The sequence below is a fragment of the Bos indicus x Bos taurus genome, chromosome 28 (assembly GCF_003369695.1).
Source record: "Bos indicus x Bos taurus breed Angus x Brahman F1 hybrid chromosome 28, Bos_hybrid_MaternalHap_v2.0, whole genome shotgun sequence".
NCBI classification, from domain to species: Eukaryota; Metazoa; Chordata; class Mammalia; order Artiodactyla; family Bovidae; genus Bos; species Bos indicus x Bos taurus.
In genome coordinates, this window is record NC_040103.1 from 8,322,153 (window position 1) to 8,349,782 (window position 27,630).

Below are 27,630 nucleotides of genomic sequence, written 5' to 3' on the forward strand. Positions count from 1 at the left end.
AGCCAGCTGATGCCTGTAGAGCTCTTTCCCCCAGAGGTGGTGTCTGATAACAGGGCTTTGTGGCCTGTTATCCATTCATTCCAGTGGTCAGAAGCCAGGAGAGGCTGAGAGGAAGTCATCAGCCTCGCTGACAGAGAGGCTGAGCCAAGAGGGAAATCCCAGGAGGATTCCTCACTGTCCTCCCAACAACACAGATTCCACACATGGCATCCACACGCCCCATTCATAGGCTCTGTCTGCAATACTCTGGGAGCTACTCTCTGTCCAGAGAGCTGTGGATTACAAGTACTTTGTATTTCAGAATGTTATCACATACTTAAATGTCCCACTAACGATGTTACCCCTAAAGGGGAGTAAAAAGTTGAGCTGTCAAAAAAAAAGTCGGGGTCGGGGGGACGGGAAATAACCATGGGATTCTCAATTGCTAAGCACACTTTTTATTGAAGTACAACATACATACAGAAAAGGGCACAAACCACAAGTGTACAGCTCAAAGAATTTTCACAAAATAGACATGCCCAAGTGACCAGCAACCGGATCAAGGAACAGAACATCCAAGGAACACCCTTGTGCCCATCTAAGAGTAACTTACATAACTACTTGCGAACAGCTTTGCCGGGTTTCTCACTTGATGTAAACAGAACTATACGGTACGGCTTTGCCTCCTCTTGTGAGACTCACAGTGCTGTCTGCGTGTCTGCACGAGTGTCGCTTCTCCTTGCTGTGTGGGGCTTCATTGTGTGAATAGACTATAACTTGTCTATCCGTTCAACATGGGCATGTGGGTACTTTCCAGTTTGGGGTTATTATGAACAGTGCTTCTCTGAATTTTCTAGTACATTTCTCTTGGTGAATATACATACACATTTCTTTTGGGTAGACACCTAGGAATGGAGTCTTTAGGTCATATGATAAGTACACTTAACCCAGGCTATTTCACAGAAGAATGAGGAATTTATTGGATGGAGCTTGAATGCTCACCGAACTGACAGAAAGCTAGAAAGGAGAGTTAGGAAGACAGGTGGGGGCCGCGACAGCCCAGTGGGGCCAAGGAATGAAGCAGAAACAATCTGCTCAGGACTCTGTCATCCCTAGACACCACCACCAGTGGGCGCCACCCCTGGCCTGCTAGTCTCGGAAACCTTCACGATGGGCCACTGCCAGCCCTGGGCCATCACGGCGCCCATGAAATGAATCTCAGCATCCCTTAATTTCTGTGTCACTTGCACCAAACTCACAGTCCTAAGCATGGGTGTCCAAGGAGTCCACCCTAGGTCACTGGTCACTGCCTGGTCAGTCTGGTGCTGGAGAAGGGGGTGCACCTGAGACAGGGAAGGCGTTCCCATTTCAGCATCCATGGTGCTGGAGGCGCTGCATCCCACTACATTTGTTTATATGGGGTGATTTCATGATTTCCCCCTTCAGGAAACGGGTCAGGTGTTGGACAGTCAAGCTGGAAACACCACATGAAAACTGCTCACTCCAGGCAGCTTCATCGGATCCCTACTTCTGCCGGGGGAGGGTCTTATCCACACACTTGTGCGTCTCACAGCCCATGTGCATGAGTTTGCCTTTACGGGCAACACTGAGTTCAGGGATACATTAGAAGGGGCAAGCCACACAAAATGCTGTAGGTTTGAAAGGCAAAGGTGTAGTGAGAGACAAAAAGCATTTCCTGGAGGGATGCAAGGCAGACAGGAGGAGAGGGAAGAGAACATGGAGGGATGGTGAAAGCGAAAACAAAAGGAAGAAAGTCTGGTGAAGTCCAGGAGTGCACTAGTTCTCTCTTGACCTGGTTTAGCTGGTTTCTGTGTTGTCCCACTGTCCCAGTCTCTCTGATGTGCTTTTATGGATTGTGCTTGCTTGATCAAGTTAATGATGTTGACATGGACCACAGGATAAAGAGATCCTGGTCATAAACCAAAATAGAGGGAGACTGGAAGTCATATTATCACAGACAGCATACAATTATGCTATAGTTTGAGCACACAGCTTCCTAACAACACTGGTATTGTCAGGGAGCTTTCATGAAAGGAAGAATTGATTTCAACAAAACAAGCAAAGAATAAAAATGTACTAAAATCATTCACAAGGGTAGCAAGTCACTAATTGATCTGAAAATTATATTGCCTTTTTTGCGGGTGATTTTATATGATTCTTCCAACTAAACCATGGATCTTTGAAGTCACGCATTCTAGATCCCTATACTATATCCTGGCATTCAGTAAATTTACTTGTTTTAAATGATAATCAGAGCTTTCATCTATGTAGCACCTCCCCCTATCTTAGAGCAAAGACAGGAGGAGTTCAGTTCAGTTGCTCAGTTGTGTCCAACTCTTTGTGACTCCATGACTCGCAGCATGCCAGGCCTCCCTGTCCATCACCAACTCCCGGAGTTTACTCAAACTCATGTCCATCGAGTTGGTGATGCCATCCAACCATCTCAATCTCTGTCGTCCCCTTCTCCTCCCTCCTTCAATCTTTCCCAGCATCAGGGTCTTCTCAAATCAGTCAGCTCTTCGCATCAGGTGGCCAAACTACTGGAGTTTCAGCTTCAATATCAGTCCTTCCAGTGAACACCCAGGACTGATCTCCTTTATGATGGACAGGAGGAGTAACTGCCCACTATCCACAATCTGCAGACTGGAACGCTCCAGGCATACAGTGGCTTGCCTAGAATTACTCAGTGTAGCCACTGCCAGAGCCAGGGTGGGAGGAAATTTCCAAACAAATGGAACAGGGCAAACTTGGACAGAGCATTCGCTCTCTACCCTGTGGTTTACTCCCTTCCTTTATTGGAGTGATAGGAGTTTGTCTTAGGTGGAACCTGCAAGTTTGTCTCAGAAAAATCAAAAGCTGTCAAGCCTTCCACGTGGGTAGACACATATCATTTTCCATAAGCTGCCAGAATATGGGACTGACACGTCTGCTCCCAGGGAAGATGGGAAGAGAAGTGTGCTGCTGAGCAGACCCCAGCAATGGTGCTTCGTGGCACACGGCTCAAGCTGTTTTCAGGTCTACCTACCTACCCGCAAACAGGTAGGGCTGGAAGACAGTGGAACTCAGGGGCTTAGGAGTTGGACTGTCTGCACTCAGGTCCCAGCCTTCTGGCTTACTATCTATAGCTTGGGGAAACTACATGGTCTCTCTGTGCCTCAGTTTTCCTCTTTTTAGAACAGATGTATGTTGTTGGAGGATTAAGTAAGTGGATACATGTGAATGCTTCGATCAGTGGAGGCTACATGGTGAGTTGCTCCCCCTGACTCGCTCCTCTGGGGCAGGGGCCACCCTAGTGAAATCCTGCAGGGCCCAGTGCTGTGCCCAGAACAGGCCGTATTAATGCAGCCCCTGCAGGGCAGGAGCCAGAATAGGAGGAAGCAGGATGAAGTGGTATTTGGAGAGAAGAAACATGCCCCTGGCCTGCTTGGCTGGAGCACGTAAAGAGAAGTGATGGGGCCACATTTACAGTTAAGCTCACTCCAATATCTACCCACCACCTGCATTTGCAGAAGGACCACCTACAAAGGGAATCAAGGACAATCAGTGGGAAACAGGGGTCTGGGCCCCCCATCTGGGGTTGAGTCACAGGGCCCCCGGATGACCCTATTTAGAAAACCATCCAGTGATGTGGGTTCTTTCTTTTTTAAACAGGATTATGGAAAAGCAGGAAATAGAAAACTTCCAGAACTTTCTCCAGGAAGAGAGATGGAACCTTTACCCACGGACTTCAGTTGGTCAAAATGCTCTAATTTGATACTGAATGATGGTAAATGGGGGGCTTGTTGAGTACCTCTTCTCTTCTCAATAAATTATCCACTGAAATGTATAAACTTGATGTAAGTAAACTTGGGAACTGATGTTTAAAAAGTTTAAGCCCTTACACCCATACTTATTTTTAACTTGGCACATTTGTTATTTGGCTATAAAAAAGGTGTATTTTCTTTACTAATAATGAAAATAACAGAAACATGAAAAGAAAAGGTGAAACTGCAGACAAGGAAGAAAACCAATGAAAAGACAGGCAGCGGGGTAACGCTGGTTGGGCAGGGGTGAGTGTGGGCAGAGCTCCCTAAAGCTAAGAGCATGCGCGGTCTCTACCAGGGATTTTAGAGACAGAAAAGGAGACATTTTCACAACAAATGGAGTCAGAGGATGGTACAAAAGAACTTCTTCTCTCTGAAGGGGTTTTCTGACGCAGGCACTGGGATGATGAGAGGGTCCTCCCTCACATGAGCTTCACAGTAGGCCAGGAGGTCCGCCGCTGCCTGGGAGACCTGGGGGGTACACAGCACAAGTGCAGGGTTAGAGGCCAGTTCACGGTGGGTCCAAGGCAGAGGTGTCGGTCTGGAAAGTGGACAAGCCTGAGGATAGGCTGTGCTGCATGCACTGCCGATGACAAGGCATTCCGCGGCCTGGAGAGAGGGCTTGTGCAAATCCAGAGACGGGTTTTGAAAGTTGCCTCCAAGGAAATGTAATAGAGAAGAACAAGCCTGACTCCATATTGGATCTATTCCTTTAGCTCTAACCCTTGTGCCGTGTTATCTGTGCTTTGTCATGCAGGCTCTGCATCTTTCATAAAAGAATGCTCCTCCTGAAATATACAGGAGACCCCATTCTCAAGGCTCTGACCTTTAAAAGTATAACACTTTTCCATTCACAGAGAGATAGAAAGTTGCAGAACAGAGAAGAGCATTTATCTTGTTGGAGGTTTATGGGAATATTGTGACCAGAGCTATGCGGATAGCTGTGAGAACAAAGGATTCCAATACCAAGAAATTTGTAATAACCAGCCACCCTCTCTCCTCCTTTAGTATAAAAGAAACCCGAGTTCTAATCCAGAGAAGATGGTTCTTTGGGACACCAGTCCATCTGCTGGCTCTCCAAATAAAGTCAGTCTTCTTTGCCCCGAGAGCTCGTCTCTCGACTTAGTGGCCTGTCATGGGTCAAGCAGGACGAGCTTGGACTAGGTGACAGAAAGAGGTGCCACCCAGTGGAAGTGTAGATCAATACCAGCAGAGGTATGAGGCACCATCAGGAGGGTCTAGATATCTAGTCCTACTCGGAACTGAGTGATGAGTGACGGTTCCAGGCCAGGAGCCTCACCAATGACTCTGTAAAACGACCTCTAGACAGATAAAGCCAATTTCTGGCCCTGGTGATTGTAATTATTATTATTAGTGTTATTGTTTTACTGCAATCCACTCTCATGACCAACCCAGGCTCTTGATCCTCCCCAGGAGAACACAGATCATAAGCACATTACAGAGAACACACACACACATAAGCTACACACAACAAGCCCACAGTGAACTCGGAAGGCCAACTCTCTCTGAGGAGAGAGTTGCTCCTGACCAGAAACCTCTTTGATTTTCCTTTCAGGCTTCTCTGAAGCCTGTTGACACTTGGCAGCTGTGGATCCAATTACCTTGCAGGTAATCTCCAGGAGCTCCAGGGGAGAAGCAGGTGGGAGGAGCAAGGCGCTGGGAAGCGTTTGCTAAGAGGAGGAAGGGCAGCTCATTGGCCCGTGGTCTAGGTCACGAGTCCAGCAAATGACTGGTCTGCGTATTGAATCATCCTGCCGGTTGGCTTGTTCTGCCTGTAAGCGCCTATTAGAGGCCACAGGCTGCAGGAAGTATATGGCAGTCAAAAGGAATCCTTTTCATGCAATTAGTGTCTAAATCTCCCCCAGAATGACAAACACGCTGCAGGTGAAAGAAAAATGTTTGAAGGCCCCCAGGACACACAAGCCATACACCTTCCAACCAGGTGTTAAAAATTGGCTGTTGGTACTTCCCTAGTGGCCCAGTGGCTAAGACTCCGCATTCCCAATGCAGGGGGCCTGGGTTCAATCACCGATCAAGGAACTAGATCGTACATGCTGCAACTAAGAGTTCACCTGCTGCAACTATTAACAAAAGTCTCGCATGCCACAACTAAGACCTGGTACAGCCAAACGAATAAATATTAAAAACAAAACAAAAACAATGCCACAAGGCTCAAAACTTAAAAAAGAAACTGGCCCATCTTCCAAAATTTTATAGAAAATCTTGTAATTTCCAGCCTAGATTTACCTATTTCAGCAGTGGCTAGAATACAACAAATAATTTTAGTGGAGATATGTAATACATTTTTCCTTCTGATGAAACAACTAAAAGTTGAGCCTATGAGTCCACCTAAATCCAGACAAAGTCTACATTTGTTGGGAGTGTGGGATGGAGCATCAGGCTTCCCTGTCCATCTTAGTCCCAAGGTGACTGTGCGACTCTAGGTAAGTCACTCAACTTCTCTGAGCTTTAGCTTCCTCATTTATAACATTGGGAGAGTTAGCTATCTCCAAGATCCTGTTTACTCTAAACGGTCTGTAGTTTTAGCTCTGATAGCACCACCGCAGTGCTGTAGAGCCTAAATAAAATGGATGTTGGGTTGAATGAGAATGAAGTTTGCAGTGATTTACAGGACACCCATACAGGAATCTCCCAGGTGAGGTGGAGGCCACACATATAGGCCTGCAGGGGACCTATGAGGCCTCCACGAGGGGCTAGAGAACAGGAGCAGGGAAGCTGACTCTGGAGCCCACAAAGGTGTGAGGGAGGGACTCTGCTGGTGGCCCAGTGGCTAAGGCTCCATGGTCCCAATGCAGGGGGCCTGGGTTTGATTCCCGGGCAGGGAACTTAATTCCACACACTGCAACTACTATCAGAGTCATGTGCCACCACTAAAAGATCCTGCGTGCCACAGCAAAGACCTGGTGCAGCCAAACAAATAAATGTATTTTTTTAAAAAAACTCGATAGACATACAAAAAACCAGAATCACACCGTGAGTGCTTGGGTGTGGAGCCTGAGCCTGGCATCAGGCTTGTCACCTTCTGAACCAAAGCCAAGGGCTCTCCCCTGACTGCCTGGGTCGCAGTCCCCTCCTCTCTACTCCAGGCATCTCCTTCAGCCCACAGAGGCAAGGGGTCTTCTCCATGGCCGCTGTGTTAGGATGACCACAGAATTCACCCAACGGTTCCTGCCACAACCACTGTGAACCGGTCTTCACCACTGCCCAGGCCAGCACGCGCAAGAAGGTGGCGATGTTCGAGCATCTGTCTTCCTCCCTAAGAGCCAGGTCCTCTTAGCTCTAACTTCAGTGAGTTCTTCCAGATGCTTCATTTAAGAAAGTCTTGGGACTTCCCTGCGGGTCCACTGGCTAAAACTCCATGCTCCCAATACAGGGGGTCAGGTTTGATCCCCGGGCAGGGAACTAGATCCCACACGCTGCAACTAGGAGTTCAAATGCCACAACTAAGATCCGGGACAGCCAAATATAAATAAATAAATATATATTTTTAAAGTCTTATCATCATCCCCTATCTCTAGTTTTCCTTTTTCCCATCTATTTCACTTTTGGGGACAAGGACATGCTTCCATTCATTCTGAATTCTCTATAAATCTTACAATTTCATCTAGGAAGCTGTGTGTCAATCTTTCAGCTAATTGAGAGGATATAGGGGAAAAAATAAGGCAAGACTTTTGCTTTCCAGGGGTCTGAGAAGACTCAAAAATTGTAACATTACTAAAATAATCAGGGTGCACTAAAACATCACAGAAGCACAGCTGCACACCTCTGCAGGGCTACGCAGACAGGGGTGTCTGAGTTCCCCACCCCATCCAGTTCCACATGGGGACAGTTACCCTGGTGAACCTGCCCCTTTTATCCAGAGGCTGGTTCCAGCCAACTGATCCCCGAGACGTGATTTTCTGGCAAGCCAAGAATGGCTCATATCTTGTGGCAGATCCATATTAAACAAATCCAAGAGACAACCGTATAAAATCATTAATCAAAATAATAGTTGGCATGAACCGAGTCCTTGTTATTCATATGCACCAAGCCCTGGAGCTAAACACATTGTCATATGTCTTGTGTGTGTGTGCATGCTCAGTCGTGCCCAACTCTTTGCGACCCCGTGGACTGTAGCCTGCCAGACTTCTCTGCCTATGGAACTCTCCAGGCAAGAAGTTTGGTGCCAGGAGCCGGCGTGAGGAGCTCTGCCCGTGGCAAAGGTCATGAGGAAGGAGGCTCGGCATACGCAAAGGCGGGATCGAGCCTCAGGAGTCCCCCTGGATATTCTCGAGCATCTACCCCCAAAAACCAGAGTCTGCCTACTTTACTGCTTTGTGCTCTCACCTCTGACTTTACCGGGGCTGTCCCCCATCACCATCTCGCTCTCTCTAAAAAGAGTTAATTTACAGTTCCAGTTAATAAAGTTCCTGGGCATTAGGAGTGTTTAAATCCAAACCCCTCAGATAGCTCTCTAACTTGCCTGACAAGTTTACCCGGACTCCTAAAGCTAGTCATATGATTGTTTACAGTCTCCCAGCCATGAGAGGCATGGGAAGCTTAAGATATTCAAATAGCTTAGAGCCTCTCAGAGAGTTAGAAACTGTCAGAATAAAACTAGTAAAAGATTTCATTGATGAGCCAATGCTTGCTGCCAAGTTTCCACATCCCCCGTATTGTATCCTTGAATGTGTATTAATTAATTCAGTTGGTATGTAGTAAAAATAAGTAGTGGCCTTGGTGTTAGCAACTTTAGACCCTTAAAGTAATAAATTCTTTCCTTTGTTGTAAACCCACTGCACTTCTGCCCTATAGGAATGCAACTTTATCTAACACCTTTGGAGGATGGCGCCAAACCTTAAAATAATTACTCTTAGAGAAAATAAGTCTTACAGTTGACAAACCTTTGTCAGAGTCATAAAATGTTAATAGACCTTCTGGCCAGAAGATGATGTAAATCACCTAAACCATTTGTATACGATAAATTTGCAGGAAAGAAATCCTGGTTTCGATAAGGATCAAAGACTGCTGACTTTGCATGATTTCACATCCCCTATTATCCTCTACATGCAACTTAGGGTATAAAAGCCCCTGTTGAAAATAAAGTTATGGGCCTTGCTCACCGAAGCTTGGTCTCCCCACGTCATTCTTTCTTTCACATTCTGGCTGAGTCTCCATCTGGAGCGTGGAGGTCCTCTGCGACCATTTATTTGCCTGGGCTTCTAAGACCCACTCAAGAAGGTGCCTAAGGTGGGGCACTTCCACTATTCGAGAGGGCGACTGTGGCCTCAGTGGTCAGAGCTAACCTGATGTCACAGGTTATATTGATTTTCCGCGTAAACCAAGCTACTCAGCCTCTTTTCTCCGCTGAATTTTTCTACTGAGCTATCCTCATTCTATTACTCTTTATATCCTTGATGAATATTTAAATAAAGCCAGTGAACTCGCCGAAGCCGTCTCCCCTTCAAATTCCCTGGATCAGCCGGGGCTGGACCTCGGCAGTTTGGAGTGGGTTGCCATTTCCTCCTCCAGGGGATCTTCCTGATCCAGTGATCGAACTCACGTCTCTTGCATCTCCTGCCTTGGCAGGCAGATTCTTTACCGCTGAGCCAAAGCTATGGCTTTTCCAGTAGTCATGTATGGATGTGAGAGTTGGACCACAAAGGAAGCTGAGCACCGAAGAATTGATACTTTTGAACTGTGGTGTCGGAGAAGACTCTTGAGAGTCCCTTGGACTACAAGGAGATCAAACCAATCAATCCTAAAAGATATTAGTCCTGAATATTCATTGGAAGGACTGATGCTGAAGCTGAAGCTCCAATACTTTGGCCACCTGATGCAAAAAACTGACTCATTGGAAAAGACCCTGATGCTGGGAAAGATTGGAGGCAGGAGGAGAAGGAGATGACAGAGGATGAGATGGTTGGATGGCATCACCGACTCGATGGACATGAGTTTGAGTAAGCTCCGGGAGTTGGTGGTGGACAGGGAAGTCTGGTGTGCTGGTGGACAGGGAAGTCTGGTGTGCTGCAGTCCATGGGGTCGCAAAGAGTCAGACATGACTGAGTGACTGAACTGAACTGAGCCACCAGGGAAGCCCCATTATATATCTGGCCTCATTTAATTCTTCTAAATACTATTGTCAGGGACTCTTCCCTCCTGGAGGAGCCATGTATGGTGGCCAGCCCCCCCAGCCAGAGGCCTTTGAGGAGCCACGGGCAGCAGGATTGGAGGAGGTGGGGCCCAGTGACCACTTCCTGCCGCCAGATCCGCACCTACCCTACCAGTTCCTGCCAGGTCCAGGGCAGTACCATCGAGGACTGGTGACCTCGCCCCTGCCTGCTCCACCCGCCCTGCATGAGCCACTCTACTTGCCTTCTGAGTATGAAACAGCCCCAGGAAGCTTTGGGGGTTTTACTGAGGATGTTCCTACTTGCAAGACATGTGGGAAGACCTTCTCATGCTCTTACACACTGCGGTGTCACGCCACAGTGCACACGCGGGAGCGACCCTACGATGCCGCTACTGCCTGCGCAGCTACACGCAGTCAGGGGACCTGTACCGCCACATCCGCAAGGCTCACAATGAGGACCTGGCCAAACGCAGCAAACCGGATCCAGAGGCTGGCCTCGTCCTAGGAGCGCAGCCCCTCCCTGGCTCCCCGACCGCAGACAGACAGAACAGCAGTGCTGGAGGGCCACCCAAAGATTTTGTACTTGGTTCCAAAAACTGACATCCGGGAGAGCGTGCGCCGGGAGAGCGAGCGCCGGGAGAGCGAGCATCCAGGCTTGCTCTTGCTGCCACCAGGGGGCAGCACGGAAGGTGGAAGCACCTGATTTCCTCGCTGGGGACGGAATGAAGATTCTGCCCAGGCCGAAGGTTCCTACCCTTTTCTTCTCTCAGCCACAGAGGACTTTATGGGTATTGCATCTCAGCCAACTCCTCGCCGCCCTGGGAATTTTCCTGAGATGTAATCGCTTCTCACTCTGCATTTTGGACCATAAAACTGGCAGTGAAAGTATTTCTCTGAACCGGTTGGCTGGTTTCTTCCACAAACCTGCATGCCTCCTGATTTTTTCATAGCTTTCCTCCAGGCTTTTTAGGAATCTGACACCTGTATTTGGGGTAGGGGTCAGGTTGCTTAGGAAGAAAAAAGTGAGATAAGGAGAGGGTAATGTAGACTTTACTTAGGAAAAGTATACAAATTAGGTTATTTTACACAATTACGGTTTATTGTGGGAGAAGGCAATGGCAACCCAACTCCAGTATTCTTGCCTGGAAAATCCCATGGACAGAGGAGCCTTGTGGGCTGCAGTCCATGGGGTCCCTAGGAGTAGGACACGACTGAGCGACTTCACTTTCACTTTCATGCATTGGAGAAGGAAATGGCAACCCACTCCAGTATTCTTGCCTGGAGAATCCCAGGGACGGAGGAGCCTGGTGGGCTGCCATCTATGGGGTCGCACAGAGTTGGACACGACTGAAGTGACCTAGCAGCAGCAGCAGCAGCAGCAAAGTCACTTCACAGATGACGAAACTAAGGCATGAAAGTTAAGAAATCTGTCCAAGTTCATACAACCGGTAAGAGAGAGACCAGAATTGAAGTGAAGCGGTCTGGCTACAGAAGCTAAACACTACAGTAGCTGCCTGATTAATTGTTCATGAAAACTGTACCTGGAAGGTGGCCTGGAAAGTTCTTGTCTGCTGGGCCAGCACACTCTTTTTGTAGACCAGCTACCTGGGAACTCATGTGACCAGAAGGAGAAGTCCTGCAACTAAAATTTCTTAGGTCATTTGTTTAATCCAGGGACAATTTAAAAATAATCTTTTGGTCATGCTGCACGGCATGTGGGATCTTAGTTCTCTGATCAGGGATTGAACCCGAACCCACAGCACTGTCAGCATCGGATCTTAACCGCTGGACCACCAGGGCAGCCCCCCATGGACAATCTTGCCAAGAAAACCATAACAGTTGAGTGTCAGCAGCTGGGACTGGCTTCCTCTTCCTTTGCCCTGGCTTGGATGGATGCTCCAATGTTGCTCTGAGACTCCTTCCTCTAGGCTGTGACCTGCATGCTGTTCGTGTATCAACAAGGATGCTATTACACTGGGTTGCCTCTAATTCCTTAGTAGCAGCCTTTTTAAACTAAGGGTTTCCCAGGTGGTGTTAGTGGTCAAGAATCTGCCTGCCAAGGCAGGAGATACAAGAGACCCAGGTTCAATCCCTGGGTTGGAAAGATCCCCTGGAGGAGGAAAATGGCAACCCACTCCAGTATTCTTGCTTGGAATATCCCATGGACTAGAGGAGCCAGGCGGGCTACAGTCCACAGTGTCCCAAAGAGTTGGACATAACTGAGCACAGCACATTCTTTTTAAACCAACGCCTAAGCCAGAGAATTTGAAAAGGTGAAACTTAAGACCACCACAAACAGCCAGCCAGGCTTTCCCACCTAATGCAACTGCTTAAGCTAAACCTGTCAAATAGTGCTTTGCTTCAGCATCTTTCTACAAACACCTTGCCCTCTGCCTGTCAACTGATGGTGCTAACTACCTTTGGTTTAGCATTGCCAGCTTCGACTCCACCTGTGTCCAAATTAAATAAAAAAATTTTAATGTTCTTCAGTTTACCTCCTAACAACAGGATCCAGCTGGTCTGAAGTTTGCAAATATTATTAGCAGGTATTTTTTGGTTTTTGGTTTACTAAATATCATCACTTTTTTTTTTTTTTGGCTTTTTGGTTTGCTAAATATTATTTCAGCTTCCTTCCTCTTGATCAGTTTACTTGTTCAGATGCTTGTCAACATCCATTCATTGTGGGCAGATTTGACTAATTTTCTGAGAGCTACCGCACCGCAAGGGGGCGCTGCATCCTCAACCATCCGGCCAAAGCATGGGAGGAGGGGTTCAAAAAATGGGGCTTTAGGGGTCGCCCTGCGGAGGTGTGGTAGTTTGAGCATTCTTTGGCATTGCCTTTCTTTGGGATTGGAATGAAAACTGCCCTTTTCCAGTCCTGTGGCCACTGCTGAGTTTTCCAAATTTGCTGGCATATTGAGTGCAGTACTTTCCCAGCATCATCTTTCAGGATTTGAAATAGCTCAACTGGAATTCCATCACCTCCATTAGCTTTGTTCATAGTGATGCTTTCTAAGGCCCACTTGACTTCACATTCCAGGATGTCTGGCTCTAGGTGAGTGATCACACCATCGTGATTATCTTGGTCATGAAGATCTTTTTTGTATAGTTCTTCTGTGTATTCTTGCCACCTCTTCTTAATATCTTCTGCTTCTGTTAGGTCCATACCATTTCTGTCCTTTATCGAGCCCATCTTTGCATGAAATGTTCCCTTGGTATCTCTAATTTTCTTGAAAAGATGCCGAAGAATTGATGCTTTTGAACTGTGATGTTGGAGAAGACTCCTGAGAGTCCCTTCCAACGAGTCCATTCTGAAGGAGATCAGCCCTGGGTGTTCTTTGGAAGGAATGATGCTAAAGCTGAAACTCCAATACTTTGGCCACCTCATGCGAAGAGTTGACTCATTGGAAAAGACCCTGATGCTGGGAGGGATTGGGGGCAGAAGGAGAAGGGGACCGACAGAGGATGAGATGGCTGGATGGCATCACTGACTTGATGGGCGTGAGTCTGGGTGAACTCCAGGAGTTGGTGATGGACAGGGAGGCCTGCCGTGCTGCGATTCGTGGGGTCGCAAAGAGTCGGACACGACTGAGCGACTAAACTGAACTGAACTGAACTGTGGAGGTGAGTTAAGACTGGTCTCCTTCTGGTCTCACGGTTGTATATTTGCTCCCCTCACAGCCCCGGGTCTACAACCATGCCATTAACATGTGGCCTCATTAGCTCTAAGCAGGTCCAACCTAGGGCTTTTTCTATCATATCAAAGGTGATACTGTGCTTGATGCCACAATTTTTCTTTCAAGAAAACAAGCTGTTCTTAGAATGCCTCCTTTTGCTGTTTCAGGGTCACAGATGTGTTTGCTTAGTTATATGTACACACCTCTGGATTGCAGAGTTCCATCTGGAGCACCTGTACTACAAGAATGAACCAGAATTGTTAGTACTGGTACCAAGTGGTCAGCACCCAGTTTTGTGTGGATCTGGGTCGGCTCCACACAGTATTAGCTTTATAGATGCACTCAAATTATTGAGAACATCCTACAGCACAGTATGAGCAAATTAAGTCATTTTACAATAAAAGGAGTTTTCCACCTTTTCCCACCTTCGCCATCAGCTTTATTTCATGCAGTGTCCAAGGTCCCTTTACTCCTGTATAACCAAAGTATCTTGGATAACCCCTGAAGCTTGCTGTAATGGGATCTGAAGATACACACATGTAATGATCATCTTAATGAGCCTTCCAGAGGAAAGGTGACACCCTAACACCCAGTTTAGTAGCCCGGCATTAATTAAACTAAAAATCCACTCCTTAGATTGAAAGGGAGGGTTTCCTTAATCAGCCTTAGATTGATTTTTATGGTTCAAAGTTTCCTTCAGTGTATACAAAATATTGCATGCAGACTTCACCATATCCTAGAAACATCTGCCATCTTTGAAACATAAAATAGACAATTTACTTTCTAAGAGAAATCTTTATTCTGAAATTTAAGACTCCGTTACTGTTTATGTTTTATCAAGCCTGAAGTCTGCTTTGCCTTTAAATCCGCTGTTACAAAATGCCCAGAGCATCTCTGCCTCCTCTCCTTAGTACTGAAGTGTTAAGAGTTACAGGATAACAGATGTTGAAAAGAGAAAAGAATTGGGAGCTAGGGAACAACTGTGGAATTTTACCATTACATTTCAGAGTAAAAGAGGTGATTAAAACAGCTCAAGTTAGCACATAATCCCATTTGTTGCACTATAATTACAAGCGTCAATGATGGGGAGAAAATGTTGCAATTACTAAGTCACATTCCAGGACAAGACAGATGACATAATTACTATTCTGGCTGTGACACCCACTGCATTTACCCTTTGCATCTAAGTATCTAAAGGACAGCAACTCACAGCTATTTTTCAGCAATCCTGGTCTATTTAACAATACTACTTGGAATAGATCACAGGCATTCTTGATGGCTCTGTCTGCTCCTCCCTTCCCCGCCAAGAAAAGAAAGCGGGATCAGAGTCAAGAGTACAGCCAGGTTGCATCCCCCACTGTGCAACGATACCTTTTACCAGGTCAAACCTGGTACAAGTACCAACAGAAGAAATCATATGCCATGTATCCCTAATAAAAACCCGAGGATATTACATCTATGCCTCACCTCTGAATTCTGAGCAAGAGCTACAGGGTGAATCCTTGTGAATTTTTTTTTTTCTTTCTTCTAATGTGGGATATTATTTGAGATTAACACACCAGTTTTGCTTTGTTTTTTAAAGAATCTGCCTGCAAGGTGGGAGACTGGGGTTTGATATCCGGGTCAGGAAGATCCCCTGGAGAAGGAAATGGCAACCCATTCCAGTGTTCTTGCCTGGAAAATCCCATGGACAGAGGAGCCTAGAGTTCATCAGGTCACAAAGAGTCAGACAGGACTGAGTGACTAATACTTATTATTTTTAAAGACTTTATTGAATTTGTTACAATATTGCTTCTGTTTTAGGCTTTGGATTTTTTTTGTCCCTGAGGCATGGGTGGGGTGCCATTGCCTTCTCCCAACCAGGGATTGAACCTGGACCTCCTGCACTGGAAGCGCAGTCTTAACCACTGGACTTCCAGGGAAGTCCTAACACCAGTTTTTAAGGGCATTCTTGAGATACTTCCAAGTAATTATGCTATAGGCTGAATGTGTGTGTCCTCCCACCACCCCCTAAGTTTATAAGTGAAACCAAAATCTCCAGTGCCATGGAGATGGGGTCTTTGGTAGGTAATTAGGTCCTGACAGTTGAAACTTCATGAATGGAACTGAGATGGGCTGGGACCTGGGACCCTTTGCTGCAATATTTGCACCTGGTCTCCTTGAGCACCGAAATACAAAGAAACTATAAGGGACTAAAAATAACTGTGCTACAATGTACAGCTGGGGCAAATTATGGACACAAGATAGGAAAAGACCAAAACCCAACTGCTGCTCCAGAAGAGCTGGGAGCAAAAACAGGGTGTTGGGAGCAAAAGCTGGGTACTGCGCATGCCCCTTGCACACAACAGCACCAACACAGTGGGCAAACCTCCTAAACCACCCCTCTGGCTCCACCCCTCACCCCATATAAGGAGCCGGCTTGCCCTGCCTAGGAGAGTGAGGAAGCAAGGAAACCTGTTACTTCTTTCCTCCAGACCCCCACCACCAGCTGCAGCAGGAGCCCCAGAAAAGCCTTGCTTGAATTTCTTGTCTGGCCTCTGATCAATTTCTATTGATTAAAGAGGCCAAGAACCCTGGTAGGTGATAAAATTAGTGCTCTTAGGAGAAAAGGTCTCTCTCTCCCTCCCTTCCATGTGAGGTCACAGCAAGAGGGTAGCCATTTGTAAACCTAGAAGAGAGGCCTCACCAGCACCTGACTGTTGGTACCTTGATCTCAGACTTCCCAGCCTACAGAGCTGTGAACAATGAATTTCTACTGTTTGAGTCACTGAAGTCCACGGTATTCTGATACAGCAGACATTTGGCTTCTAGTGGTTTCCAGCAAATGTTGTGTATTGACTAGATCAATATTGGAAATTCTCAATCATTGGGTCCTAGGCCACAAATAGCATCTAGTAGGGAGAAGGCAATGGCACCCCACTCCAGTACTCTTGCCTGGAAAATTCCATGGATGGAGGAGCCTGGTAGGCTGCAGTCCATGGGGTCGCGAAGAGTCGGACACGACTGAGCGACTTCACTTTCACTTTTCACTTTCATGCATTGGAGAAGGAAATGGCAACCCACTCCAGTGTTCTTGCCTGGAGAATCCCAGGGATGGGGGAGCCTGGTGGGCTGCCATCTGTGGGGTCAAACAGAGTCGGACACGACTGACTCAACTTAGCAGCAGCAGCAGCAGGAAGTAAGGTTATTCCTGGAGGAAACCAGTGGGAGATATGTGTGAATACATGATAATATAACAGAGAGTCCTTCTCTGAATTCTAAAGTCAAATGTCCAGACTAACGAATCAGCTGCTGTTCACTATCACCAGCATATAGGGTTTTTTTTCACATCAAACGTTGATTGCACACTTGCAGCAACACAGATGGATCTAGAGATTATCACGCTAAGCGCAGTCAGACACAGACAGATAGACGTCATGTGGTATTACTTGTATGCAGAATCTTAAAAAAAAATGATACAAATGAACTTACAACAGAAACAGACTCACAGACCTGGAGAATGAATTTATGGTCACCAGCAGGAAGAGTGGGTGGGAGGGATAGATTAGGAGTTTGGGATTGACATGTACACACTGCTATACTTAAAACTGATAACCAACAAGGACCCACTATAAAAGTTGATTACATATTAAGAGGTAATTCTGAGATACTTGAAAGAGAGTTTTAATATCCCCAAGTTAATCTTAGTAAGAGCTTACTATTACATGGCTTTCACCATCAGGAACTGAAAAGCTCTCAGTTCGTTTAGAGTGATTAACCCAGGTCCACCCAGGATCTTGATTTAACCAAACCCTTTTAACAGGTTGATATGTGTCCTACATGACTCTGACCGCCTCTCAGCTTTGACACATCACAATTTCCCACAAAGGAAGCCAAAATTCAGTCATTTTGCAAGCTCACCAAAAGAGTGATGTATTTGGTGACAGAAACTAGTGAGTCACTTTAGAGTCTCCTGGGACTAATGTCGGCGTGAAAGATGAACATAACAAGTGGGTTCTAGCTCCAGTGATTCTAGAAAGCTAGCAGCATCTCAGAAAGGAAGCAGGGGGTTATGAGTCAGAAGACAATGTCCCAGATGGGCGGCACTCAGTTTCCACTCCTGTGGAAACAGCAATACCTGGTAGTTTGTGGCTAAATGACACAATAGATGTATTATATGTACAATGTATTATTATTTCATTATTCATTTGGCTACTTTTTGGTACGGTGGGAAAGCTGTTTGGGCCATAGACATGAAGTGGTTTTTGTTGTCACTAAACTGTGTCCGATTCTTTGCAGCCCCATGAACTGCAGCACATTAGGCTCCTCCGCCCTCCACTGTCTCCTGGAGTTTCCTCAAATTCATGTCCATTGAGTCGGTGATGCTATCTAACCATCTCATCCTCTGCTGCCCCTTACTCCTTTTGCAAGAAGTAATCTCTCAGAAATGATCAGGGCAATTTGATCTCCGAGGCGCCCTCGCCCACAATGTCCCTTGAATTGGGAGGCATGTTTCATCTTCCTGGTCTCCTACTCACATTCTACTCTCTGATTTAACCGAAAGATTTCTCTCCTTTTATCTGATACCTATTTCTTGAAGTGCTCATTCATAACCCCTGTTCTTAATTTTATGTCTAAATCTGATTGTAGAATGTTATCATCTGAATCATTTAAAGTCTAAAGGTCTGGGAAAGGGCTACGAATGTTTCTGGCAGAGGAAGGGGAAATGAAGACAAGGGTTAAACCTCAATTGCTAAACTAGCAGAAGCTGGAATAAGAAAGAGTTGCTACAGAGTATAGAAGAGACATATGAAAAAGGCAAAACTCTACAAGCATTGCCTCTAAAATTTGGCTAAATCATATGACATAACTTATATTTAATTTTTTTTAGAAATGCCATTCTTTCTACTGTAACATCATCTAACATCTTTCAAAAGATATTTATTTGGCTGAGTGGCATGTGAACTCTCAGTGTGGCATGTGAGATCTAGTTCCCTGACCAGGGATTGAAGCCGGTCACCTGCATTGGGAGTGTGGAGTCTTAGCCACCTGAACACTGGAAAGTCCCTATTATCTTAATTATATCCCTTTTCCTGGACTTCTCCAGACCCTTTAAATCATCCATGAGTGATCTATCAGAATGTGAAGATCTGCCCAATTTTGCTTTTTTTAAACTTGTTCACAGGGAACACCATATTTAAAGCCTTACTTCTTTTGTTTTAATAACTACTGACTTTGGCTTCAGAATTTTCTGCACTGGCTTCAGAAACTTCAGTTCAGTTCAGTCCAGTTGCTTATTTGTGTCCAGCTCTTTGCGACGCCATGAACTGCAGCACGCCAGGCCTCCCTGTCCATCACCAACTCCTGAAGCTCACTCAAACTCATGTCCATCTAGTTGGTGATGCCATCCAGCCATCTCATCCTCTGTCATCCCCTTCTCCTCCTGCCCCCAATCCCTCCCAGCATCAGAGTCTTTTCCAATGAGTCAACACTTCGCATGAGGTGGCCAAAGTACTGGAGTTTAAGCTTCAGCATCATTCCTTCCAAAGAAATCCCAGGGCTGATCTCCTTCAGAATGGACTGGTTGGATCTCCTTGCAGTCCAAGGGACTCTCAAGAGTCTTCTCCAACACCACAGTTCAAAGGCATCAATTCTTTGGCACTCAGCTTTCTTCAGAGTCCAACTCTCACATCCATACATGACCACAGGAAAAACCATAGCCTTGACTAGACGGACCTTTGTTGGCAAAGTAATGTCTCTGCTTTTGAATATGCTATCTAGGTTGGTCATAACTTTCCTTACAAGGAGCAAGCGTCTTTTAATTTCATGGCTGCAATCACCATCTGCAGTGATTTTGGAGCCCCCAAAAATAAAGTCTGACAATGTTTCCACTGTTTCCCCATCTATTTCCCATGAAGTGATGGGACCAGATGCCATGATCTTCGTTTTCTGAACATTGAGCTTTAAGCCAACTTTTTCACTCTCCTCTTTCACCTTCATCAAGAGGCTCTTTAGTTCCTCTTCACTTTCTGCCATAACGGTGGTGTCATCTGCATATCTGAGGTTATTGATATTTCTCCTGGCAATCTTGATTCCAGCTTGTGCTTCTTCTAGCCCACCATTTCTCATGATGTACTCTGCATATAAGTTAAATAAGCAGGGTGACAATATACAGCCTTGATGTACTCCTTTTACTATTTGGAACGAGTCTGTTGTTCCATGTCCAGTTCTAACTGTTGCTTCCTGACCTGTACATATGTTTCTCAAGAGGCAGGTCAGATGGTCTGGTATTCCCATCTCTTTCAGAATTTTCCAGTTTATTGTGATCCACACAGTCAAAGGCTTTGGCATAGTCAATAAAGCAGAAATAGATGTTTTTCTGGAACTCTCTTGCTTTTTCCATGATCCAACTTAATAGTACATGTTTTATCTCTTGCCAAAATAAAACCATAAAAAAATTTTGTTCCTTCCAAAGAATTCACAAACTGGCAGTGCAGCTGCAACTCTTAGGAAATGCTATAAAAAATAAGGATAACATGTACAGATGTGAGACCTGGACCATGAAGAACAGGCTGAGCATGGAAAAACTGATGTTTTCAAACTGTGGTGTTGGAGAAGACTCTTGAGAGTCACTTGGACTGCAAGGAGATCCAACCAGTCTATCCTAAAAGAAATCAGTCCTAAATATTCATTGGAGGTTTGGGGCTGAATATCCAATACTTTGGCCACCTAATATGAAGAGCTGACTCATTGGAAAAGCCCCTGATGCTGGGAAAGATTGAAGGCAGGAGGAGAAGGGGGCGATAGAGGATGAGATGGTTGGATGGCACCACCGACTCAATGAACATCAGTTTGAGCAAGCTCTGAGAGATGGTGAAGGACAGGGAATCTGGCATGCTGTAGTCCATGGGGTCTCAAAGAGTCAGACACAACTTAATGACTGAACAACAGTGTGTTCAAGATGTATCTATTAGAAGAATTATGATTAAAAAAAAAAACCCTGGTTCAAACACACACGTGAAACAAGAATCATGTTGATGCCCAAAGGGCTATGTCAGAAAACTTTTGGACACTTACCACTGGCTGCAGCAAACAGCTCTGGATTATCCAGCTGCTGGAGGAAATGATTAGTATAAAGACAATCCCAACCAAATTTACACTTTAATCTGGAATATAAGTTATGATTTCTATGCAATGTGTTTCCATAAGAATATGCTCATATTTTGCACTGGGCGGTTAATCCTGAAGAGATAGAAAGGCAGATTCTATACAAAAAGAATAATGCACATACAAATAATTAAATTGTTCAACTGAACTGACAGTAGTCAGACACCCCTCCCGGGTTTGAATACAGTGGCTTGGGCTGACGGTGTGGCGGTGAGATCCTGCACGGAGCAGACAGAGGAGCCCCCTTTTCTGTCTCCTGCACTAAGAGGTCACCTTGTGCGGCTCCCTCCCCCTTCAGACGCCCTCGTACTACACAGGTAAGAAGTTCAGAGGAGGGACTTCCTGGTGGCCCAGTGGTTGAGAATCCGCCTTGCAGGGGACGCAGGTTTGATTCCTGGTCAGGGAACTAAGATCCCTCATGCCATGGAGCAACTAAGCCTGCCCGCCACAATCAGAGAGTCTGTGCACCACAACAAAATATCCCACATAACCCAACAAAGATCCCTTGTGCTGCAACTAAGACCCAACACAGATGAATAAATAGATAACTATAAGAAAAAAAAGTCCAGAGGAGGGAGGGAGTGAGTGCTGGGGGAGGCAGCACTTCTGCAGGGGTGTGATTTCCAGGAAGAACTTGACTTTTGGAAATAGCTTTATTGCCTTTATGACAATAATAATCCTTATTTGTCTGTAAAATTACCCCAAAGGACAAAGATGGACATAAAAATCAACAGAAACCCTGCCATTTGGGGAGAACATTTGGTGAACATCTTTACAGACATCTTACTATCCATCTTCGTACACACAATGTCACATGCTGTTCTGCAATATGCTTTTATAATCACTCAGAGCACACAGATGTACAGCATTTAGTCAGATGATAGTGTAACACTGTCTGTATATAACTTCAGATGAAATAAAATTCGTACTTTATGGCAAGACAAGAAAAACTTAAGACACAAAAATTTTTCTCTGCCATTTGGCTGCCTCTCTCTCCCCACTGTGCACTCTGTGTGATGCATTGCACAAACCTCCCCTCTGGCAGAAATACCTGCTCAACCATGAAGTGCAATATTCTCCTGGCATCAGTAAGTTCAGTTCAGTCGCTCAGTTGTGTCTGACTCTTTGCGACCCCATGGACTGCAGCACGCAAGGCCTCCCTATCCATCACCAACTCCCGGAGTTTATTCAAACTCGTGTCCATTGAGTCGGTGATGCCGTCCAACCATCAATGTACTCGTGTACAAGCCTCAGTAAGACAACTCCTCCAAGATGACATTCCTTCTTGACCTTACGGGGTCACATGACCCACCACTTTGCACTTGCAGACCAGGATTATGTAAACTATCAATAACATTATTTGATGTACAGCCTTCTGACTCAAAAAACTTGCGTAACTCTGCTTTGACCTCTAACAGGCGGAACAGTTCTCAGAGCTTTCTGAGATGCTCTTCCCGAATTGAATCCTCAATTCGGTTCCAATAAAATCTTCCCTTTCTTTCTGATTAATTTTTCATTGACACTATTTAACCAATCCATGTGTATGCTTAGTTGCTCAATTGTCTGCAACTCTTTCCGACCCCATGGACTGTAGCCCTCTAGCCCTCCAGAGCCCTCCAGGGTCCTCTGTCCATGGGATTCTCCAGGCAAGAATACTGGGGTGGGTTGCCATTCCCTTCTCCAGGGGATCTTCCCAACCCAGGGATTGAACCTGGGTCTCCCGCATTGCTGACAGATTCTTTACTGTCTGAGCCACCAGGGAAGCCCAACCAATCCCTACTGATGGACAAAAACATAATTTTTTGACATTATAATAGTGCTCTGATGAAATTCTCACAGTCCTTCATTATTTGTGAGATTGTCTCCTTTGGGTAATCCCTAGAAGAGAGAGTGCTGGGTCAGAGCATGCACAATAAACATTTGATACATATTCCAAACCACTCTTTGGGAAGACTGTAGGTTTCCACTCCAACTATCAAAAAACTGCTCACTTCCTTTAACAGTTGATAACAATACGGGGTTTCAGCGACAATTAAAAACATCAATAGTCTGGATCTGTTTTTTTTTTCCCCAAGTGCATCTCACTGTGTTTTGGAGGCACAACTCTTGTATTATTTTTTTTTTTTAATTTTTTTTGGCTATGCCATGCAGCTTGGAGGATCTTAATTCCCCAACCAGGGATCAAACCTGCAGGGCCTCCTGCAGTGGAAGTGCAGGGTCCTAAGCACTGGACCACCAGGAAGGTCCTCTTTATTATTTTTGAAGCTAAATGTCTCTTCATACATTGACCCTTTACATGTCTCCTTTTCAAATTGCCTATTCATGTCGGTTGTGCATTTTCTTTTAAAAAGGGAGGAACCTTTTTATCTGCTTTATTTTTTCTTAAAAGGGAGGCTGTTTTATATCTTATTTTTTCAGAGAAATTAAATTTAAAGATATTAACCTTTTGTTACTCAGGTAGCAAATGTTTCTCTTAATTTGTTGATTGGAAGATTTTTACCATATAGAATTTTTTTTTTAAATGCAATTAAAACTTTTATTTAATGAACTGTTCAGTTTAGTTCAGTCGCTCAGTTCTGTCCGACTCTTTGAGACCCCATGAATCGCAGCACACCAGGCCTCCCTGTCTATCACCAACTCCCGGAGTTCACTCAGACTCACGTCCATCGAGTCAGTGATGCCATCCAGCCATCTCATCCTCTGTTGTCCCCTTCTCCTCTTGTCCCCAATCCCTCCCAGAACCAGGGTCTTTTCCAATGAGTCAACTCTTCTCAGGAGGTGGCCAAAGTACTGGAGTTTCAGCTTTGGCATCATTCCTTCCAAAGAAATCCCAGGGCTGATCTCCTTCAGGATGGACTGGTTCGATCTCCTTATAGTCCAAGGGACTCTCAAGAGTCTTCTCCAACACCACAGTTCAAAAGCATCAATTCTTCAGTACTCAGCCTTCTTCACAGTCCAACTCTCACATCCATACATGACCACAGGAAAAACCATAGCCTTGATTAGACAGACCTTTGTTGGCAAAGTAATGTCTCTGCTTTTGAATATGCTATCTAGGTTGATCATAACTTTCCTTCCAAGGAGTAAGCGTCTTTTAATTTCATGGCTGCAGTCACCATCTGCAGTGATTTTGGAGCCCAGAAAAATAAAGTCTGACACTGTTTCCACTGTTTCCCCATCTATTTCCCATGAAGTGATGGGACCGGATGCCATGATCTTTGTTTTCTGAATGTTGAGCTTTAAGCCAATTTTTTCACTCTCCACTTTCACTTAGATTTTGGAATATGCTTGGCCTTCCCAAACTCACATTATATAAAATATTTGCTCCTATTTTACAAGTACTGTTTTGGTTTTGTTATATTTAAATCTTTGATTAAAGTTATAGACTGAAATATGTTTCCCCAGACTCATGTTGAAGCCATAACCCTTGAAGCCATAACCCCTGCAAACATTAATAAAGGCAAGAATACTGGAGTGGGTTGCCATGCCCTCCTCCAGGGGATCTTCCTGACCCAGGGATTAAACTCCAGTCTCTTATGTCTCCTGCCCTGGCAGGCAGGTTCTTTGCTGCTGCTGCTGCTAAGTCGCTTCAGTCGTGTCCGACTCTGTGTGACCCCATAGACAGCGGCAGCCCGCTAGGCTGCCCCGTCCCTGGGATTCTCCAGGCAAGAACACTGGAGAGGGTTGCCATTTCCCTCTCCAGTGCATGAAAGTGAAAAGTGAAAGTGAAGTCGCTCAGTCAGGTCCGACTCTTAGCGACCCCATGGACTGCAGCCTACCAGGCTCCTCCGTCCGTGGGATTTTCCAGGCAAGAGTACTGGAGTGGGGTGCCATTGCCTTACCAGCCTTATTAAAATGGAGCCAGGAAGCCAGAAGGGGGAGCTCTCAGGCAGAACTGTGCAAGTCAATTACAGGAAGCATTTCGGTTTCAAACACCAGCAGAAGAATCCTCAACAGAAAAGAATCATCAGTTACAAGCCCCAACAGGAAAAGAGGTACACGGAATCTCCTACAAGAAATCCACTACCCCCACAACTTGGCCAGTGAGAAACTACCATCACTCTGAACTCTCCTTTTTCTCTATAAAATAACATTCTTCTCCTTTGTTTGTTGGACTTGCCCATAGTTTCTGCTGTAGCATGATCTGCCTGAATTGCAAGTCTCTGCTATTTCCAAAGAAATCCATCTTTGCTGGTAAAGTAGCTGACTTTTATTTTTAAGGTCAATACTCCCAGTCTAACTGTATTTAGAGACAGGCCTCCACGGAGATAGCTGGCCCTCTGTATTCATGGATTTTGTATCCGTGGATTCAACCAACAACGAACTGAAAATGTTTGGGGGAAAAAAAGAAAAACAGAACGTTCCAAAAAGCAAAACTTGAATTTGCTGCACACCAGCAAGTATTTCATAGCATGTATGTTGTATTTACAATATTTACACAGCATTTACACTGTATTAGGCATTATAAGTCATCTAGAGATGATTTAAAGTACATGAGGAACCTCCCTGGTGGTCCAGTGGCTAAGATTCCGTGCTCCTAATGTAGGGGGCCAGGTTCAACCTCTGGTCAGGGAACTAGATCCCACACGCTGCAACCAAGAGTTCACATGCCTCAGCTAAAGATCCTGCATGTCATAACGAAGGCCTGGCAGGGCCAAATAAATGGTTTTTAAAACCTATATGAAAGGAAGAGTGTGGGTTATATGCAGATACTATACCATTTTATAAATGGAACTTGAGCATTCTTGAACTTTGGTATCTAAGGAAGGTCCTGGAAACAATCCCCTACAGATAAGAAAGAATGACTATAATTCAGGCTAGATGAGGTCATAAGGGTGGGACCCGAATCGAATAGGATTGCGTGAGTTAATAAGAAGAGACCCTAGAAGCTCTTCACATGAGCACAGAGGAAAGGCTGTGTGAGAACAGAGTGAGAAGGCAGCTAGCTGTCTGCCACAGGAGAGGCTTCAGCAGACTGCTCAAGTGTCTAAATTGGCAACTAACTTGCCAACACCTTAACCTTGGACTTCCAGCCTCCAGAAGGGTGAGAAAATAAATTTCTGACGTTTAAGCCACATATTCCGTGATATTCTGTTATGCCAGCCCTAGCAGACAAATATGGGGTTCCCTGGGGAATCAGCAGTAAGGAATCTGCCTGCAATGCAGAAGACCTGGGTTGGATCCCTGGGTCAGGAAGATCCCCTGGAGGAGGGCATGGCAACCCACTCCAGTACTCTTGTCTGGAGAACCCCATGGACAGAGGAGCCTGGCGGGCTTCAGTCCATAGGGTCTCAAAGAGTTGGACACGACTGAAGCGACTAAGCAGCAGCAGTTTCAGACAAATACAACCCATCTGATACTTATCTGGATAAAACTAATGGTATGCAACTTTATTTCCAAAAGGGTTAGCAATTTCTAGCAACATTAATAATCTGTTCTCTACTGAGCTGAGATGCTATCTGGATTGTACTTCAAATTCCCAATACACTTGGGCCTATTTAGGGACTTCCTATTTTTTTCTGTTGATCTATTCCTAAAGGAGTATTATAAATTTTTAAATACTACAGTTTTATAATAAACTTGTAGGAGTATTCAACATATATTGTGTTCAGTCACTAAGTCACGTCCAACTCTTTGTGACCCCACGGATTGCAGCATGCCAGACTTTCCTGTCCTTCACTATCTCTCACTCAGAGTTTGTTCAAACTCATGCCCCTTGAGTCGGTGATGCCATCCAACCATCTCATACTATGCTGCCCCCTTCTCCTCCTGCCCTCAATCTTTCCCAGCATCAGGGCCCTTTCCAATGAGTCAGCTCTTTGGATCAGGAGGCCAAAGTACTGGAGCTTCAGCATCAGTCCTTCGAATGAATATTCAAGCTTGATTTCCTTTAGGATTGACTGGTTTGAGCTTCTTGCTGTCCAAGGGACTCCCAGGAGTCTTGTTCAGCACCACAACTCGAAAGCATCGTTTCTTTGACGCTCAGCCTTCTTTATGGTCCAACTTTCACATCCGTACATGATAACTAGAAAAAACATAGTTTTGATTATACGAACCTTTGTTGGCAAAGTGATGTCTCTGCTTTTTAGTAACACTGTCTAGGTTTGTCATAGCTTTTCTTCCAAAGAGCAAACATCTTTTAATTTCATGGCTATAGTCATTGTCTATAGTGATTTTGGAGCCCAAGAAAATAAAATCTGCCACTGTTTCCATTTTTTCCCCATCCATTTGCCATGAGTGATGGAACCTGATGTGATGATCTTAGGTTTTTGAATGTTTAGTGTTAAGCCAGCTTTTTCACTCTCTTCTTTCACCTTCATCAAGACGGTCTTTAGTTCCTCTTCATTTTCTGCCATAAGGGTGGTATCATCTGCATATCTGAGGTTACTGATATTTCTCCCAGCTCTTCCTCCTCAAATATATATACTTTTTAAAAAATTTCTGGACATTCTCACACATTTATCTAATTGAAATTAGAATTAAGTTTGCTTTCTGCTGTGTAGATATACAGACATATCTCGTTAATTGTGCTTCACTTTTTAGCACTTCATAGATATCGCGTTTTTATTAATTGAAGATTTGTGACAACCAAGCATTGTCAGATGATGATGAGCAATTTTAGCAATAAAGTGCTTTTAAATTTAAATGTAACATTTTTTATACACAATGCTATTATTACACACTTAACAGACAGCAGAATAGTGTAACCGTAATTTTTATATGCACTAGGAAACCAAAACATTTCTGTGACTCACTTTGTTGCTTTACTGTGGTGGCCTTTTAATCAAACCTGTAATATCTCCAAGGTCTGCCTGTATACAGTTTGTTTATCCATTAATCTGCTGATGGA

The 27,630-nt window shown here is 45.1% G+C and overlaps 1 protein-coding gene across 3 annotated transcripts in view; it reads right to left on the reverse strand.

Annotated features, from left to right (window-relative positions):
• Window positions 1–417: 417 nt before the first annotated feature.
• Window positions 418–27,630, reverse strand: part of GNG4 (G protein subunit gamma 4) — a 69,373-nt gene continuing 42,160 nt past the window's right edge. For all 3 annotated transcript variants that reach the window (XR_003509182.1, XM_027530620.1, XM_027530621.1), the window contains exon 4: window positions 418–4,274. Coding sequence is in view for 2 of the 3 variants with exons in the window: in XM_027530620.1 (XP_027386421.1) it covers window positions 4,146–4,274 (129 nt within the window). In the remaining variant the exon portion in view is untranslated. The remainder of the gene's footprint in view (window positions 4,275–27,630) is intronic.